Source organism: Passer montanus, unplaced genomic scaffold, assembly GCF_014805655.1.
Source record: "Passer montanus isolate IOZ18808 unplaced genomic scaffold, ASM1480565v1 scaffold35, whole genome shotgun sequence".
Classification (NCBI taxonomy): Eukaryota; Metazoa; Chordata; class Aves; order Passeriformes; family Passeridae; genus Passer; species Passer montanus.
Window position 1 is genome coordinate 3,704,020 of NW_024368263.1, and position 20,389 is coordinate 3,724,408.

A 20,389-nucleotide genomic window follows, 5' to 3' on the forward strand; every position below is an offset into this window, starting at 1 on the left:
ACAAGTTTTACAACTGCAAAAGTGTTACAAAGTTTTTCTACATATTAAACTTCAGCACTCAGTAAAAGACAATGAACAGCCTGGCACTCATTTCAATTTCTACCTTTACAAATACAACCACACCGGTTTTTCTACATCTTAAACTTCAGCACTCAGTAAAAACAATGAACTTCCTGGCACTCATTTCAATTTCTACCTTTACAAATACAACCACACCCAGTGTATAAAAGCCTGGCACTTATCACAAACAAATGTGAACATGCCATGTTGGGGATATTGTTACCTGCACCTCTGCCTTAACCAGGTTGAGAGCATCTCCTTTATACCTTCCTCGCTCTTTCGCTCCTCCTTCCTTTTTGTGTCACTGCTTTAGCTCCCCCAGATGGTTTTAGTAATTCTTTGGCTGTCAGACCAGGCTCAGTGCTATAGACCTTACTGCTTATTCTGCAGATCCAATCAGGCTAGGCACAAGCAGCTCCTCCCTTTGGGAATGTGCACCCAACTGTGTGCACGTAGATCTTTCTCTGTACCAAATAATTAAATATATTGAGGTAACAGATATTTCTATCTGAAATCTCCTTGATTCAGTATCAAAGTCCTAAACATACTTCCATGTCAGTACCTTTTTTCTTTCAGGGTTTGTGATGAGTTTCTCACTGAAGTAAAAGCACCACTCCCACTGGACAGCTTGATGCATCATTATCCACACACAAGATGGTGTGGCTGGCAGATACATTAGTACCTAAAGATGTTACATCTAGGTTTTACAGCTCAAGCTGTTAATGCTCAGCATAAGGCTTTAGAAAATCTATTTGCCTGAATTTATATCCAAAGTCTAATGTCACAGACAATGTGACAGCTGCCCATGCTTAGCTATAATTGTAAATAGACAACTCCACTAGCCTTCTCTTGCTGTCCCTGCTCAGGGACTTGCTGGGGATGTGTGTTTATCCTAATGAACCTGACAAAGTCCATTCCCAGTGCCAGAGCCAGGCTCACTGTTCTGTCACATTGTATCAGTGCAGAACACTGAGGAACTTCCATGGCCCAATTATGCTTCATTAAACTGAGCCCATATTCTGTGTGTCAGGGAAAGATATCGAACTGCCTCAGCCTAGTGTTTCCCAAAGGAGAAAAAGAATAACCTCCTTAAACAGATAAAAAAGAGGTTTATTTTAGAAGCCTGTGCAGAGAGAGGCCACAGGTATTACTCAATTCTCCAGGAGATCTCAAGTATTGCTTTGCCTCAGTTTCCCAAATGAGTAATAAACATAAAAGCCTTAGCCAAGTCTTTAAAAAGCCAGTGCCATAGTTATGAAGTTACGCCCTTTAGCTCTGCAGAAAAAAAGAAAGTAAGGTCCTTTACCTCCTACTCACCAGGTGAAACCACCCTGAATGGTTTGTTCTGAAAGAGGCAGCAGTAGCAACACATCATCTCAGCAGCAAAGACAAAAAAGCCCTCACAGCTACAAAGAGCAGACAGGCCTGCTTTTACCCAGGAATGAAAACAAGCCAGATTCTATTAAACAGAACATATACAAGAGGCAACTGACAGAATTCCTTTCAAATTCAAAGAGCAAAGACCTGAAGTCTTTAGACCACCATAAACCATTCTGCTTTCCAGCACACTGCCCTTGGCTGTATAATTGCTTCCTTCATCTAGACCTTTACAGTCAGAGAAAGACAGAAACAAGATTTTGCATAGTTAGGTTTCAGAAGTTCCACCTCAGGAACTCCAGCACAATGCTTTGTCACTCATCTCATCCGAGTGTTAGAGCAGAGTATGATCAGCACAAGATCAAAACCCACTGTGAGCACAGGAAAGACAAGGAACCAGAGCACAGAAGTCAGAACATGTTCAAGCTGTTCCATCCATTCCGTTCTGACCAAACATTTTATCCTCTTCACGACCCGCTACACCCCACCTTCCAATCTGCCATCTCAGCTGCTCAGGGTCTTACACCCTAATCCATTTAAAATCAAGCCAGTTAACCCAAGTACAGTCCCAGTGGGAAGGAGACGTCATGGGCTCTCCTGCACTCACACCAGGCAGCCCATCACCCCCTCCAGAGAGCAGCAGGACAGACACTGATTTAACAGAAGGGTGATGGAGGGTAAAGCATGTCCCCAGAGCTCTCCCCAGCCCTGCTATCTCTGCAGCTGCAGACACTTTATTGCTGGGCAGGCTGGTGCTGGAACTGCAATGCAGACCCTGTCTCTGGCAGGTTGAGCTGCAAGGGGAACTCCCAGCTCTCACCACAACACACACACTGCAGAGAGGAATTGATTCAGCTCTCTGCTTCACACCCCTGGTAGAACTCACCAGGGTGACTCAGCTTCAGGAGGTCTTGGTCCATTAGGACTGAAAATGGGTGACATTCCCTGGGGTGCTGAGCCAGCACCTCTGCTTGGCAGTGAACTCCAGGAAAGGCAGCCACAGATAGGGACAGATAGGGAGGGCTGAAAAGTGGGCATTGTGAAGGACAGGGATACAGAACCTCAGGTCAGTAGTTGGAAGAGAAAGACATCCAACTTTGAAATATCAATCAGTGAAGTAAAGAATAAGGGGGGGGTGGCAGGTGGAAGGAAACCAATAATGAAGACAGAAGAGAGAAAATTTGCTAGAAATTAAGCTTGCACAAAATGCAGTTACGTTGTGTCTTTAACATGACATCTGTCCAAGTAAGCACCTTAGAGCTAAAAAAAAAAATAAATCTTCCTAAATGCTCTGTTCCTTATTTAGTCAACTGAAAGAAAAACAATTGCCATTTCAGTAAGTACAAAAGATGGATCACTTGAAAAGAAAACAGTGAAGTGGACTCAGAAGGAAAGAAGTACCCCTTCCTAGTAAAACATGTAAGAAAAAAGTTTAAGAACCAAGTAATTGATAGAAATATTTGATCCAATAAAACTGATAAACCTAAATGCTGAAAGGAGGTTTGGTATCTGCAAAAATACCTTGCTCTGAAAGAAGAAAGTTACGACACAAATATAAAGTTTTAGAACGTGTTGGGAGAAAGGGAACCAGGAAATCACAAAGGGAATGGGGATATACATTTTTACAGATACCCCAAAATCATCTTGATGTAACAACCTACCTCTGTATGTCTTGAATGAAGTGCATTGTATTCCTTCTTGAGTTCTGCCTCCCGCTCCTCAAGTCTGCTAACTGGAAGAAAAAATAAAAATATAATAATTAAAACTAAATTCAGAGCTCTGGTAAGTGAGACTGACTTGCTAAGGCCTAAGCAAACAGATCAGAATATTCCTGGAAGTGAGTAACACAAAGCAGGATAAAAAGTATGTCAGTGTTTAAGTTTTTAAGCTCTTATCACTGAGCTTTCTAAGTACATCAACAGCAGCACAATATTGCAATTTGCATTCCCCTAAAGAGCCCAAGTCCTATTTTCCCCTGCTGATTGCTAGGCCAGTGAGAGGGGATTTTTCTGTTCAAGTCCAGCTTACTGCTCATCCCAATCCAGATTGTTTCACATGGAAACTGCAGGAAGAGGCAAAGGCCACATCCCTCAATCCCAGATGAAGCCAAAGGCTCCAGCTAAGGTCCTACATCAGCTCCCTAAAACACATCCACACAATTTCCAGAGGTGTTTAGCCAGGACAAACATAGGCAAGGTATCTATTACAACAGGTTCAAGCCCTATGTGGTACAGAAATTAAGGTTTCTGCTGGCATTCACTCACACTTCACTGAGCATTAAGGCAATAGATTTAAAGAGAGAAAACATTTGAATGCTTCTGCAGGTATTTCAAGAAATTAAAAATACATCTAGCAGATTTAGGAGAACTTTAAACAGCAAGTTCTTATTAGAGGGAGATGAAACCAACTGAGCAGCTCAGTTCATCTGTGCTGTGTTTCAGTTCAGACGAAACTGAGCAGAAACAAACTATGACATCCCAGTGCAATTGATTTACAGAAAAACTAACAGAATTCAGAACCTTCTACACACAACTTCCTGTGTCATTCAAACACAAAACATTTTTGCTGCTTAGATGTGAATTCTATCTTTTTATACAGATATTTTTGAACACAATATTCATGTGACATAAGCACATGTATCAAATTGTGTAACTGAGTTTATTCTACTTGCTATGTTTAAATATTGCTGGGAAAGTTCAAATTTATAGTTCCATGCTTCCAGAGTCATGGCCAGACACACATTCTCTGAAGACAAATGCCAAGATCTTCTATGCTTTGCATATTTTCATGTTGCCAGCTGGGTCTCCTGAAAATTAATTCTCCATATATAATTTATTTTTTATCTACATATCTATATTTTGGCACAGTATTCTATCCTAAGTATGTTTTAATGGAAAAAAGTATTTGCCCAAGTCAAATGCTGGAACCAAAATACATAACTGTCTACTCACTCAAATCTGTATAAACATTCTGCACTACTGATCTAATCTTGCTCTTATAAGAACATTATGCTCCTTGACACAACCTTTTGCAGTCCACCTATAAATATCTGGCCAAAATATTGCATCAAATATTATTTATACCATTGCCAGATCAAATGCTTCCATTTCTGCCCTGTTATCGAACGGAACAAAAGCTCTTTGGATCTAATAGCAGCAGGGGAGGAACAACACAGCACAACACAGAGAAAAATGTATTTTACAGTACAATGCATGTATCTAAAAGATACATATTTATATAATGCAGAACACTACTGAATAGAAGAGTTGCATTTATTGTTTTGAGGCACAAGGTGTTTTAAGTCTCCTTGTACATTTGAAGTGCACTTTTATGGATGCCTTTGGTAAGACATTACAGAAGCAAGAATCAGAACTTATAACTAACAAAGCTATGATGTGACAGACCATATTTTATCCACTATCTTTGCCTGATTAACATCCTAGTCATGAGTTACGAGATGTTAAACAGCTGCCCATCAGAAATACTCAGCAGCTCTCATGTGAGCACACTGTGCCCAGGCTGTGCACCACAGATCCCAGAGGATCTCCCTCGTAACCTTTCCACTGTGCTAAACCTTCTTTGGGAAAACAGGAGATCAGAAAGGGCAAAGACTGATGGACCTTGTATTTGAAAGCAGCTCCCTCTCCAATAAACAGCATCCAAGGAGCCTCCCCTCTGCTTCTCACTGGGTGGTGAAGTCACGGCTCAATTCAGCCTCACCCAGAACTCCACACAAACCAAGGTGATGCACCCAACATTGTTCAGAGAGTTCATGTCTAGACTGTGTAGCCAACTCCAGGGACGAATTCTGCAAGTGGATTCTGGGAAAGTACTCAACAGTACATTTAATGAAGATTAACACCATATGAGGTGTTACCAACACCCATCTTTGCAGCTGCCCACAGCCAGCCTTCACAAAGTCCAGAAAAGCATTTCCCACTGTTACAGATACAACACACACTTGCACAGGGGTTGAGGTTCCATAAAGAAGCACACCGCTTTTCCATCTGTGAAGAAAGAAAAGCTTTAAAATGTTTTTAAACTTTAATGGCCCAGTTATAACAAATAGATCCTTGAATCAAGTCATTGAAGACAAATACACATGGCTGGTGATGCTGCATAGTTAAGGGCGATATCTCCATGAGATCTGACCACAGTTTTCATTAAGTACAATGGTTAAAACAATTAAGGGCCCAGAAGACGAGATAACTGACTTTAAGCACTTTCTTCTGGAAGTAATTTCCAGCTGTGCAATATATTACACTGCTAGAGGTAGAAGTTTCAGCCAGAAGAGGACGTACACTAAGTTATATACCCTCAACAGACACCACATCAAGAGTCCTCAAAACTGGCTTTTCCAATACCAGCAGGATGAGATACAGCACCAGAAATCTACTCTACCCAAAATATGACTCCCATAAAGATAAAATCTTGCCAAAAAAAAAAACCAAACAGTGGAATACACTTTATTTTTCCAATTAAACACTGTGCAAGAGATCAGATATTCCCCAAGGATCATAAATCACCACCAACTTGATCAGAGTCAGAAGAATTTTGAGGAAGACCACCAGATTCTCACCCCAAAAACTTTGATAAACTTAAGTCACTATTAAAGGAATATTCCCATTAGCAGTAATAGGAAACTAAATAGGAGGGCAAAATGCCTTTCACTGGCATCCAGAAACACATTTTAAACTAAATTGTTGCCAGTTCCGTTTTAACACACCAACATACAAAGGAGTGGAAGTCTGGCCCTGATAACACCCCAAGAGGAATGGAGTTGTGTGCTGGCACTGCCTGCCACGTGCTGAGCCTGCCAAGTGCCAACCAGACATAGTTCCTGTCAGACTGAAGTAGCAATACAAAGTTTCTCTGATATTTCAGTCTCAGACTTTTTTCCACTGAGATGTCAAATTCTTAGGAGTGACTGATAAAATTAGTTTGATTATATATATCCTGAAAGCAAAAGTATCCATTGTCTCTGTTGCAATGTGTCTTTACAAAGCCTTGTCACATCAAGGAAGATCTTACATTGCAAGATTACATTGTTTAAGATAATACATGTGCAAAATATAACAGGTACCAAAAAAGTTGCACTGCTCACTCTTAAAAGCTGATGTGGAAAAAATACAAAAGTCTTCAAGCACCATAAGTATGAGCATAAAATGCAAATGTTCTAGTGCTTTTAGGCTGATGAGAAGGCATCCCCCTGGAACATCACCACAAACTCAAACCCAAGGCCTAGTGCAAGCTTCTCCAGCACTGCCAATGTTCTAACAGCTTTAATGACCTGAGATACCAATCTTGACCAAAGTTCTCTCACAGAAAACCAATTAAGCCTGAAAATGGGATATTAAATGTAACAGTAAACTAGAGAAACTGGAGTTTCTGTCTCCTGACAGCATCATGAGGAACTAGGCAGCCAAGTTGCCCACCCTGCCTGTTTGAAAGTCAGAGCTTACCTCCCAAGTCTGATGGCTTTTACCAAGTTTGGAACACCTTTCATCTGTATGTTGTCCTCTGCCTCAAACTCCTGATAAGCCTGAGGGGGAGAAAGAGAAACAGACCTGCTAGAATGGCAAATCCAACCAGTGTGATGCCTTCAAGAGGAATTACAAGTTCTTCCTACACAAGCCAGGACAGAGATCCAGCTCATTAACGAGCCCTTCCTGGCACCAGGATTGTCTGAAGACTCTCCTTGGACACCTTTCATCTGGCTCTATTCTTTAATGCAGGTCCCACATCAAAGTTAAGATACAGATCCAGAAGGACCTTATGACCTCCTAAGTAGCTGCCAAAGAGCACACACATCACTCGTGGACTGAAAAGGGAACTAAGCTATCAAACAAGTGTTTAACCTGGAAGTGGTAAGACCTGCAAATCAAACCAGCACAAAAAAAACTAATTTGTAAAACAAGTGAAAAATTCAACCCCTTGACAAGACCAACATGTTCAAGTAGCTCTTACACTGTGAACTACAGTTCTAGATCTCAGTTTAATAAGTGGGGCACTTGAAATTATGAAGATAATTTAGCTGTCAAGAATGCTCTGTTGATAGCAAATATCAACACATGCAGCAGCAATGGTCTTAACCCTGACACTTCTGGACTGTTCAAGATTGCACTATGTCTCAGGCACACAAAATCCCTGCAATTTGTTACCAAAAACCTGAAACAAAACTTAAAAAACCAAAATTCTTTAAACATCCTGCTGCTACAATATTTAATATAAAGACAACCACATGCCAGGACATTCCTCACATAGGCTGAAACTCAAACAATCAAGAATATATACCAGAAACTTCTACAAAAAATCAAGTCCAAAATCCAACTTCTTGCCCAGTCACTGCAAAAGAGGTGTTTTACTGAGAAAACTTTTGATTGACTGCTTTGCAAACAGTGGGATGCTCCATTTATACACTTGGCTATTGAAGCAACTCCCTGTCTGATAAAAACAGGAAAAATCAGGAATATAAGATTCTAAAAGAGATTTAAAGTAATGTTCTTAAGTTACTGCAGTATTTTGAGCAACAGAATCACAGTAACAACCAAACTCTAGCAAACAAACTACAATACTCCCTTAACTTAAAAACACACATGAGCACTTAATTATACACCAATGGATTTCATCTCACCACTCTTGCTCAGGTATATTAACAGCTAAGCTTAAAGCAGGCCAATCACTGCTCTAATTTCCTGCTCCATTTTATTTTAGTTCTGAGTCCTGTAGCTTGGCTCAGTGCCTGCTCTGGAGCCAGCTGTACCCCCTGCTCCATCTAGTGGGCTGCTGGCTCCCAAAACCACACAGACAGCCCAAAGTCTCTGGGAACTCAGGAAGCCAGGAAAGGCACTGTGAAATGCACAGTCAGGAGGAAAGCCTCCCTTTCCAGCACACCCAGGTACTCACACTTCTTACAGATGAATTTTTCCGTGACTGATACCTGAGGCACACTGTAGCAAAGGGTAGGGGGAATCTGCCTGGTAAACTAACCTGAGATAATGACTGACATCATCAGAGATGAGGAACATCCACACTGAGCACACACTAGCAAACAGTTCAGTTCCACATCTGTTAATCAAGAAATACAAGAACTCAAGCCATTCTCTTCCTCCTTTGCTGGAAATCAGACTAGTTCTACTGCTGCCAGCCTGTGAAAATGAAGCAGGAACAATCCAGACCACCACTGAACAAACCTGAACTTTTCAACTTCTTTCCAGGACCTATTGAAAAGCTTTTTTGTATTCCTTGAGATAAACACCAGTTGAGCCATCCCTAGAAGCAGCATTTACTGACAGAGCTGTTTCACACCACCTTAGTTATTCACATCACCATCTGTGCAGATACACAAATCAAATCTCAAAACAACTTTCTGGGAAGTTTCTGTTTCTGTTAAACTTCACAGCTGAAGTTTCCCTGTTAACAACAGGGAAATCATGAGCTGCATGATATCCCATGTGCAGAGATATCTCAGATATTGGATGCCTTCAGATTATCCAAGAGCGGCTGTCTGCCTGGGTGTACATTACAGCAATGCTGGTGTCCTGAGAGCTCAGAGGAAAATCAGATATCAAATAACATCTGCAGAACATTCACAACAAAACCTGGTCTTGCATCTCCTCTTGAAGCCAATTAAAGCAATAGTCCTGTTTAGCTTCTGAGAAAAACAAATGTTTTTAGGTCAGCTTTCAAAGCGTTTGTCTCATATCCCAAATAAAACCTTCAGCAAGCAATATCTGCACAGTATCACCTGACATAGGAAATACTGTCATTCCAAGAGTTGTGTCACAACATTTACAGCTCCAAAACTTGGGACTTGTTTCTTGGGATTATACTTATATGGGGTTTGTTTGTTTGTTTTGTTAGGTTTCTTTCACAAATGCAGTTTTCCCCAAAAGTAATCTATCTTGCACACAAAGCTCAGGTTTGATAAAGTCAGGTATGTAGATATATCTGTTTTCTTGTCAAATGCACTTTGTTATCTTGGTTGTACTTTAGCACTAGGCAGATTCAGAAAAGGAGCCAAATCTTTCAACTCCCACAGCCTACCACCTCCATCAGACAGCACTTCAGTCATGAAGACTTTGTGTTTTTCAGATTCTCTAATAAATAAGTTACTGCAAGAATCATTCCTCCACAAAGCTCATGCCAAAGTTGTTCCATTCCTGTAGTAAGCCAAAATATACCAGTAATTTTTTACTCCCAAAAATTTAATTAACTTATAGCCTGTAATACATAAAGAAAACTGACTTTCCCAGAAAGAGCCAAGGAAGGAAACTAAAATAAACCTCTGTAGCCCATGCCCTCCCCCCTACTCAGCGGAACATCCCGTGAGCTCTGAGAAGATCTTATCCCTTCCTGTAACTGGAGACTGAGCACTACCCCAGCAGTATCATGTGCCTTCACACAGCACTGCTGGACAAATGAGCTGTGTATTGCTATTACAAGTTTTTAACAGCCCTCTGTTTTCCAGGTCCAGGGCTGACATCAAACAAATTACAAGTAGAATAAGGGGGTCTCACAACAGCAAAGACTTGAAGTAATGTGGAAGTCAGGTATTTTCAAATTCTTGTAAGAAATACTTAAAATTACATCAAAGACTGGTATTGGCCCCAGATACACCACTGCAAAACAGAAAAATGTTATTTACCAAACATGTGGCATTATCATGTTCACAGGTGCCCTCTGCTGCTGAGAAGGAAAAAATCACATGAATTCTAGGTAAGTCATAAACCCAAAAATAGACATTTGCCAACACACAGTAAAAGTTCACTACAGACCCACAGCAAGAACTTCTAAAATCTCTGCCCGTACCAACATCATTCCTAAACAAATCCCCAGGAACTCTGTGCTATTTAACTTGCTTGAGCTTCCACACGGCACAGAGAGCACAGGCATTGCCTTTTCCTCCTCTCTGTCCAGGTACTGCTGACAGCCAGGGCACACAAGGGACAGGAGCAACCCAGGGAAAGTTACAGCCAAGAGCAGCAGTGCAAAACAAGATGAAAAGCTGGATCACAAGCCAAGGAGCTTCATCAGTGCTCTTGATTTGAGCCCATTCCTGCACTCAAATAGAAGCCACAAATCCTTACACCTCTGCTCTCCTTTAAGCAGTTCTAAAGCTTAATGAGTTTATCTCAGAGTGCCACATATTGCACCATCTTTTTGCAAACTTGACTTAGGCAACCACCACAGCCCATCAAGTACCAGGACTGAGTGCTACACATCATGCAGGAGTGGTAACTCCAGTGCATCTGCTCCCACCGCTGGGGATTTCATCATCTGCTGGGCTCAGTCCTCCCACCAGGGTTTTGCTGTCATATTCCCCTCTTTCTACCACCTCCTAAAAAAGAACAGAGCACTTCAAGGTAGTTCATTCATCTGGCAACAACTGTTTCAATTTCTGATGAGGGGAAAAGAAGTCAAACAGCAGCTTTATTCCAACCTAACTGATTGAACACTCAGCTAAGGATGCAATCCCACAGGGTATATTTAAGTGCAAAGAAATACTTTTTTTTTCTTTTGATTTAGTATGACAATCACTTAGACTGCACAAACAAGTACTTAAAATTCAGGACATAACAACCATAACTTCTTGAGCAATTTTAACTGGCACACAGACGTAATCACATACAATCAAGCAGACCTGAACCATGTAACTTAAGAGCTGCCCCACCTGACAAGCCTTCACTAAATGCTCAGCACTGCCAGTGTTAAAGAGAATGAGTCAAAACTTTTTAATGGACAAAACTTGTTCTCACAGGCTTTGCTTATTTGAGTAAAAACACACAGAACACAGGCAGCCTACACGAAGCAAAAAATCTTGTATTTGTATACACAAAACCATGTATTACCTGTTTTCCATTCTAAGCTATTACTCATATCACCAACTGATGTTGTGATCTCACTCTGCACTCCAGACCCAGGTTTTATTTGGTTACTTGCTCTGTGCCAGACATTTGCAACTCCCATTACCAGTGATAACACTGCCACATGTGGTAACACAGTTAGCAATACCAGAGCTTAACTTAGATGCACAAGCAGTACTACACAAAGTAGAAGAGAAAAAGAAATATAGCTAAAAGACTTGGAGTTGAATTGAAGTGACACATTGGTGATTGGGATTGTACAACATGCCAGTTGCCTGGTCTATAAAACAAAACAAGGTAATGCAGTAAGGTTAAGCTGCTTCACGAATATGTACTCATATGGTTTTCATGCCTTAGAAATTTAGATCACTAAAAAAACCAGTTAACTTGCATAATATTCATCAGGCGTTCAACAAATGTGCTTATGTTCCCTTTGATCTTGCTCTGCATCAGCAGCATGTCAAACCTTCCCAACAGCCTTTCAAGCTGTCCCAGACAGCTTATCAAGGCCAAGCATAACCAAACTCAGTGTTTAATTCAGCCCTATTGTTTCTCCAAATACACAATTTTACCACCACAGAAGTTCTTCTCCAATACAAAGATTTTTTTTCCTCCCATAAACAGATTTTGGAACTGTCTAAAATCATTGTTTTATCACTAGAGCTTTACATAGTTATGGTAACTGTTTTTAGTAACATTGCTTCTTACAAAAAAGTAGTTCTAGCAACCCTCAGTGCTTCTACTGGAACAACTGAGTTTCTTGGGCAAATACTTTCATTATTATTATTATATATATATGCATACACATATACACACAATATATAAAAAAAACTTTAAAAACATACATATACTTGAAGGCTTCAAAGCAAAAAGAGAATTTCAGAGAATTTCACACCAACAGACTCACAGAGCAACATAAAATGTTGTTATCAATACATGGTAAATGTAATTTCTATTAGAGAAACTCCAGGTATGCTGCCACATATATTGCCAGAAATCCAACTGATTTTTCTTTTTTGTGCAACCACTTTGTCCTTTGGATTATGTTAACAGAATAAAGCCATGGCCTACAAGACAGCATGCAATCTTGATCCACAATCTTACTGTCAGAGAGCAGGGTCTCCCATGAACAAGCTGTTTGGGCTGGGTGTTTAGAGCACAGGCCTTCTAAAACAGTGTCTTTGTCACCAAAACAGATCACTTAACTCCTGCTACAACATCTTCTTTTCCCCTCCTGTGACGCTCTTAAATACACACACACACACACACTGTTCCACAAGAATCGCAGGGTTTCTGGTACAAGTCTCTACAATTATCCATTTTAGCCTGACTTCACCTACAAAGAGACAATCCTAGGAAATAATCACCCTGGTCTTTGCTAGGAAAGATTGCTTGAAGTGCTCCTTCATCCCTGCCTGTACAGAGTCTGGGAATATTTGAACAGTGGATAATGAAGCAGGTGATGCCTCTAAGATTTGCCAAAAACATTCTGAACTGTCCAAAATTTCAGTAAAACTCTGCCCTAGATGCCACCTACATTCATCTTAACACCCTCAGACTAATACTCCTGCCCTGCTATAGACTCAATCACGCCAATGAAAATTAAACCTTACAATAAAGGTTTTAGAGCTTCAGCTGGAAAAGAGCTATAACTCACTGTGTTAGGGGCAGGAAATGTAGCTGAGTAGGAATAAAGGAAGAAAGAAGAGTTAAAAGGGGCTGCTTTGATGACTGACACTGTTTTTAGAAACTGGTCATCTCTCAGTCTTGTCACAGTCTCACTTTACATTCCTGCAGGGTCCAGCAATAAAAGCTAGATATTAACTGATGAGCACAACAGTCTCACATCAACAGGAATGGCTTAGAAGTTTGAAGTACAAAAGTAGAAAAACTGATGATGAAGTTTCATTCAATGACTGTGTGGCTGGAAAATAAGTAGCCCAGCAGAATGTCTAAAGTACAATACATGTAACTTCAAGCATTTCAAGACAACTGATCACTATCATCTTTTCCCAAAGTTTCCAGAAGTTTTTTTTTTCAATTATACAGAACATCTCTAAAAAGGGAAGTGTTCTCCCTAAACTTTTTTTCCATAAAAACTGAATGTCTCCTAGAAATAAATAATTCAGCAAAAAATATATAAAAGTTAATGAGAACCACCATCAATGCTCTTCTCCTCCCAGATGTGCTTCTAAAACTGAAGATTACCTTTATTTTAGCAGAGACAACTGTTTAATAGGAAGAAAATACCTTATTTTGTTATCACTAACAAGGAAGTAATCAAAGAAATCTCCTGAAAAAGTTGCTAAATGTGAAGAAAGCACTGTCAAAAAGGCAAGCAATACAAGCAGGATACCAGAAGAATCGATTACAAGTCACAAGCTCATATCTGATTTGTTTGCCTTAATTCTAAAGAAAACAGACTTGCACAAGAGTTAAATCCAGTTATCTGTCTAAGTACAGGAATCAGAGGTCACAGACACTTAGCATATGTATTATCACTTTACAGAACAAAAATTAAAATGCACTAATACCACTTAAAAGGACAGCAGCATTTTTACTTACTTTGATCAGCATAGTTTTTTGCTTTTAGTTCAAGTTGTCGAGTTTGTGACTCTAATGCTTCCACTCTGGTCTGTAGGTCCTTTTTCTCTTGTTCTTGAGAATCTTCAAACTCAATGAATTTCTAAACAACAACAAAAGAGTTAAGTTAGACCAAACAACTAATTACAGGTTTTCAGCAGGTAGGAAGAAACACAACAGCCCTTCACACAGCCAGGAAGGAGCAAGGTGGTTTCCAAAACAACTGAACAGATCCACAGGCCACATTTAAACACAAAGAACTATTTCAGTCCAGGTCCATCAGTCAAGCATCCAGTCTAGGTTATATTGTGTAATAACTTTCAACTAAGTGCCAGCTACTCCAGAGAACCTGCTTGGGATTAACGTAAATATGAATTATTTTATTATTGTCTAACTTAATGTACAACAACTGCCAACAGTGCATGTGAACACAGGGAGTTGTGGTATCCTTAGTTTGACTGATCATGAGTAAAGTTATTTCCACCCATAAGCACAAAGGTACAGACACTGCAACAGGGACACACCAGCAGTAGTGCCAACCAAAATGATTTGGTATCTTTTCCATTCCCACCAAATTCTGCTATAAATTCTCACAGTCTTCATCAAATCCTTAATAACTATCTACAATCTGACAACTGCACAGAAAACTCCGTAATGATCACTATCACCTGTTCCCTTGGTTTACCACACTTGTGACTCCCCATATTCTGGAATTCACTGATGAATGCATCAGTGTTTACACTCCCTGACATAAAAATTACCAACACACCATTATAGCAGCTTTGAAAGCACTTTTTTTTTTGCTAATTATCTTACCCAAAAAGTCAAGAAATTCAGTGAGTACTGCTGGCACAAAGAATACTTCTAAGAGCCAAGGATGTTTGCAATACGCTTTGCTCTGCATTGCAAGAAGACAAGGCCACCAACACAAGCTAGGCAGAAGGCTCATAGAACAGGGAGGAGAAACCTCTGCAGGAAAAAATTCCAAATATCCACGACAGTTAAAGGGGCAAAGGCAACTGCAGACCACATGGAAGAAAAGAGACAGTGAAGGCAGCAACTTGAAAACAGTAATCTGATTTAAAAATTTTTCCTACGTATTGTTTAGAAAATTTAGTGGGAAAAATATTTCGAATGGTCATATATCAACTGTTAATGAACTATTACTACATTGTAGCCATTGTGTTTTAGAGCTTTTACAAAAGCAGAAATTCATAACCCTATGAAAAGGGCTTCAATTGCACAGGATCATCAGAAGAAGTTCTGACTAAAAAGTACTTCAGATGCAGAAATGCATCAAAACCTATGAAGTGAAACAAGAGTTCCTTTCAGACAAGCCCTGCACAGCTATCACAGGACTGGGCATGGTGTTCATATGACTGTGTTTGAAACCAAACCACAACAATTGAGGAACAGCTGACATAGCCCAGGTAGCTCGGCTTTGGGTGCTGCCATTGAAAAATCCCTCTTCAAACACAGATGTGCAGAATCTTTCTACCCCCTCCACACGAAGTTTGGGAGTATTAATTAGTCTATGTAATTTGAAAACCACAATGTTTAAGTTTGTTTCATTTCTTCTTTGTAGTAACTGATTCTAGACTTTTGCCCCTTTAATATTCAAGTCATGTCTGGCCTATTCCTGGCAGACTCCCTTTTCAAAAAGGGCTTCAAAGTTTGACGCAAATTTGGCACTGGAGCTAAGGCTACCCTAAACATGGGAAAACATGAAATAAGAATTATAAAACTGTAACATCTTTGTTTAGTTGTTTCTCTGATGATTTCCCAAAAATGTGTCATAGCTTGCTAAAGGCCAGGGAAAATTATACTCATGAATAACAAATAGCCATTCAGAGCCATCAATGTCATTGTTACTCATGAAACTACAGACAGATATAATTTTGTATTTCCTCTCAAGTTCTTCAACTGCAAGAGGTAAAACTGGTTTTGCCTAGAACGGTTTTGTTACCTTCCACTAGTTTACCTTCATTTTGTTAAAGTTCAAATCTACATTACTATACTTTAAAGCATTTATGTAATTACAGCTGAGTTTTTTTTCCCCTCCCCTGCTGTAAACTATACCTGATCAGATCTTGGGATTGAGAACTTTGGACTTTGTTTATTTTTATTTGGTTTCATTTCTCCTTCTGGTGATAGTATAATCACAGACACAGCCCCAGCTGATTGATCATCACACCCTAAGCCTGCACAAGTATGACAGAGGAACTAGTGAGATAAACCACCAGAGCAGCAAAGGACAGGCTGAGCACCCATATTAAAATACTTTTTATTTTTAATTTACATTGACGATACACTCAAATACTACTTATCTCCTGCACTATTTAATGTAAATCCAGCAGCATATGTAGGAACACGTTAGGCACTCAATAGTCATCCTCTCATTTCAACCCAGCTACTGGTTATTCAAAACACTGAGGCAGACAAAAATCTAGTTTTCCTCAATTTAAGTGATGTCCTGTTTGGGCCACAAAGATGTGTCTTGCAACTCTAATGGGAAGTGTGAGAAGTGAGATTTTTGGTACTTTTTTTTTAAGAGCAAGCTGAAGGACACCAACCTGTCTTTAAAACAACCAGACCAGATTATATAAGATTACAGAAAATACAGCTGGAAATGATCCTTAAAAGGTCATCTTGTTTCCAGGCTCTGATGCTCAGCATTGGATGTCTGGATCCTAATTTTGATTAGGTTATGATGAGGTGTAACACAGGATGTGATGCAGAGCTGCTCCTGCATGTGCCTGCTACTGAAACCCAACCTGAGATGCCATCATCAGCCATGTTTGGCAACTCCCATTTAATCCATCCCATTTTCTCCAGGCAGGATCACGTGTGTCATTTCAGACTTTTGTCCAACCTGTTCTTGCAGACCTCATATAAAAAGTGTAGAAGGTCCCACACAATTAAAGTCCAAAATATTTATGTAATCAATTTTAAACCTACTTGAAAGCTTGCAGAGGTCTTTGGAATAAACAAGAACTCAGACTGCACAGCAGCCCAGCACATTTGGAAACCTCTGTCCTACACACAACCACTCAGTAACACATTATTAGTCAAATGAAATATCTCTTCCTATATTTATGTCATCTTCTGTCTCTTCACGTCTTGACTGGTCTTCCTGTCACAGGACCAGGTGCAATGCTGAGCATATCTGATGTCAGGGTCCCACCCACTTGGCAATCTTTATTACTCTATGACACGTCCTTCAGCAATGTGTATTGCAACAATGATTCTCAGCCAATGGCAAGTTCTTGCAGCAGGGAGAAAAAAAATCCCCTAAAAAGCCAGTTCAGATCGACTTAGGGGTCACAAAAATATATTAAAATGAAAACAACCTGACAGCTGTAAAATAGAGTGAAAGTTTTCTGTAAAATGCAACTCGGTTTTGTTTCCTCAAATTAAAAATACTTAAACTCTTACTGCACAGTGTTTAGTCAACATTCAATCCTAATGAAGAAGTTACCTCTGGGAACAGTAAGAAAAAGCAGACATCAAGTTCATGCTATGACTTAAAGCAATTTTAGTAGTGGTAAATCCTTTTTCACAGTTGCCAAAGATTTCAAAAACAGCTTAATCCCACCAACAGCAGAAAAACTAAAAGATATCCTAATTTGGCATAGCTAAATGGAGTAGATTTTATCCTCTCTGCAAGTGCACACAAAACACAGGCCAGCTACAAGTGCAGGTGTGAAACAGCACATGGCTGCAGAAGGAACTCTTATCAGGGTAAAAAATGGCAAAAGCACAAATGGTGGTTCCTCTTCCACTTCTTTGGGGCAGGAATTGCTACCTCAGAGTCACCAAGTGGAAAGGTAAGAACCAGAAGCAGAACAGCAGAGCAGCTGGTTCCTCTATTCCTTCAGCGGTATCAAAAAACCTACCATGTGAAAAGTCAGATAAGTGATTTCACAGCAACTACAAAGATCAAAGCTGTACCCAGAGGGTTAAGAAGTAGGCCCAGAAATTCTGTCAGGGTGACTTTAAAAAAAATTATTCCAGAAATCCACAGGCAACAACTTTTAATATATTTCTTTAATAACACTTTTTAAGCACAGGAAATAAAGAAGGCAAATTACAAACATGGGATAAGAAGACCCCTACACAAACAGTAAACTATTTAATGTTCATAAAGATACTGGTGCAAATAAATTTCGTACAACAAGCAGAAAGTAAAAGAAGCTGTGCTAATTGCCCAGAGAAGCTGTGGCTGCCTCATCCCTGGATGTGCCCAAGGGTGGACAGGACTTGGAGCAACCTGGTGTCCCTGCCCGTGGCAGGGGTTGGAGTGACACGAACTTTAAGGTCCCTTCCAACCCAAACCATTGTGTGAATCTATGAACAGATGATAATAAATATAGAACTCAGCAGCTCAAAATTCTCCATTTTGCCGCCACATGACAGAGGCAAACTCCAAACGAAAGAAACGTGCTAAGCCAGCAACTTTTTGTCCAAGGAAAATAGTGTTAAATTTCTGTTCCCTCCTTTTATTTCAACCATACTGCACCCATCAGGTTATCTCAGCATCGAAAAAATAATTCAACAACCATGCCTGACTAACACATGTGCCTCTCCTGAATACACCAGGCTGTTCCTAAGACTTTCCCATCTGTAGAGCTCAATGACCTCAGCACATCACAAAAATGACCTTTGTCCTTACCATGAAAATACAGTCTTTGGTCTAACTGCACTTTGGAAAGATCAGCCAGGTGTCTTGCAGCATGAGCATTGGTTCTTCAACTGCATAAAGCCTGTCCTCTCAAGTGAATTTATCATGACACAGAAATGGAGATGGCAGTGAAGCACACTACCAATACAGGCACATACAGTTCCTGAAAAGCTACAACAACAAAATTAGCTCCATGTTCTGTTTCATCACATTGGTACGGTTTCTGTCCTGCTGCCCAAGGCCTGTTTTCTGATCTGGCAAATACTGCCTGTGCTTCAAGCCTGATGGATCTTCTCATTAATTAGTTCAGAAAGTATTTATCAATCTCTTCATATTACTCTCAATATAAACATATTTTCTGAAAGTCCCTTTTACAACAGCTTGTGTCAGAAATAGTGTGGCAACTCCAGTCCCCTGACTGGAGTCCATAAGGCATCATAAAACCACCATGTGTTTGACAAGGAGGATGAATGATCTATCAGTCCAAGAGCTGGGGGGACACCATTCATACCACAGTCTTTCATAACAACTGAGTCCTGGAATAATCTGCAGGCAACATTTTGCACTCACTTAGAACAGAAACAAAAAAGTATTTGTACAGGGCTAGTGTTTTTTAAATTAAGCTTTTATTGTTCATACTGTGTTCACCCTCAGTGCAGTCGTTCTTCTGATTTTTGGAAAATTTAGAAGACAAGCACAACCAGAGAGATTAGCACAGGACAAGGGGTTTGGAAATACATTTGTAAGATGGTTTTTCTATTGCAGACACTGCTGCCAATCCAGTTTCCTTCAGGAGTTTGGCAAGACAATGAGCTGGAGGAAGTTATCCTGCACAGCTGCTTCCTACTGTATTGCTTTATAATATCATATTAGATAATACGTTGCAAGCTTGTTTGTGCTGAAATGATTCCTGGTACAAACACCAAAATAAAAACGTCTAACACCCTAAATCAGAGCCGACATCACTGGCGAGTCCACACCACCTGTTGCTGCCTGCAGCTTTATGCACCAACTCCGAAAGGCTTCAGCCTACACACGGTGCATCCCCATGGCTTTTGCAGTGCGGTGTCAGTGTTTTTGCAAAAACGGACAGCGTGGCCGTGACAGCGCACGGTTCCACGTCTGCGGCTCCCCTCCTGCGGCAGGGGGTACCGGGGGCCAGCAGCTCGGGCACCGCAGGATCCCTGCGGGACAGCGGCTCGGGCACCGCAGGATCCCTGCGGGACAGCGGCTCGGGCACCGCAGGATCCCTGCGGGACAGCGGCTCGGGCACCGCAGGCACACGGACCCGCACGGACGGCTCCCGCCGCGCCTCAGCCGCACGAAGCGGGCGGGACTCCGCGCCCTCCTCATCCTCCTGCCGCGCCCCCAGCCCCGGCGCTGCCGCTCCGCCCTGCCCCGGGCAGGCCCCGGCCCAGCGCCGCGCTCACCTCCTCGGCCTGCTTGCGCAGCGCCTTCTCCCGCTCGTACTGCGTGAGCAGCTGCTCGTTGTCGTCCCGCAGCAGCTCCAGCTCCACGCTGGTCTCCTGGCTGTGAGCGCACACCGAGTCCAGGTTCTCCAGCACGGCCACCACCAGCGGCATCAGCTCGGCCACCACCTCCTCGTCGTAGCGCCCGATGAGCCGCTCGAACTCGCGGTAAATGGAGCCCGCCAGCCCCGACACCCGCTCCGACATCATGGCGGGGCCGGGCCCGCCGGGGTCCTCCTGGTACACCACGCCGTCCGCCAGCTCCATGGCGGCGGGGGTCGCGCGGGGCCTGGCGGGGCCCGGCAGCTCCGGCTCGGAGCGGCGCCTGCGGCAGCGGCGGAGCCTCGGCGGGG

General features: G+C 41.4%; 1 protein-coding gene across 9 annotated transcripts in view; it reads right to left on the reverse strand.

Moving 5' to 3' along the window:
• The window catches only part of SPAG9 (sperm associated antigen 9), a 59,679-nt gene that overhangs the window by 39,143 nt on the left and 147 nt on the right, over nucleotides 1-20,389 (reverse strand). For all 9 annotated transcript variants that reach the window (XM_039716476.1, XM_039716479.1, XM_039716471.1 and 6 more), the window contains exons 2-4: nucleotides 19,998-20,389; nucleotides 13,869-13,989; nucleotides 3,099-3,169 (exon numbers count right to left, since the gene is read on the reverse strand). In XM_039716476.1, the coding sequence (XP_039572410.1) occupies nucleotides 3,099-3,169; nucleotides 13,869-13,989; nucleotides 19,998-20,303 (498 nt within the window). In that variant the 5' untranslated portion in view covers nucleotides 20,304-20,389. The remainder of the gene's footprint in view (nucleotides 1-3,098; nucleotides 3,170-13,868; nucleotides 13,990-19,997) is intronic.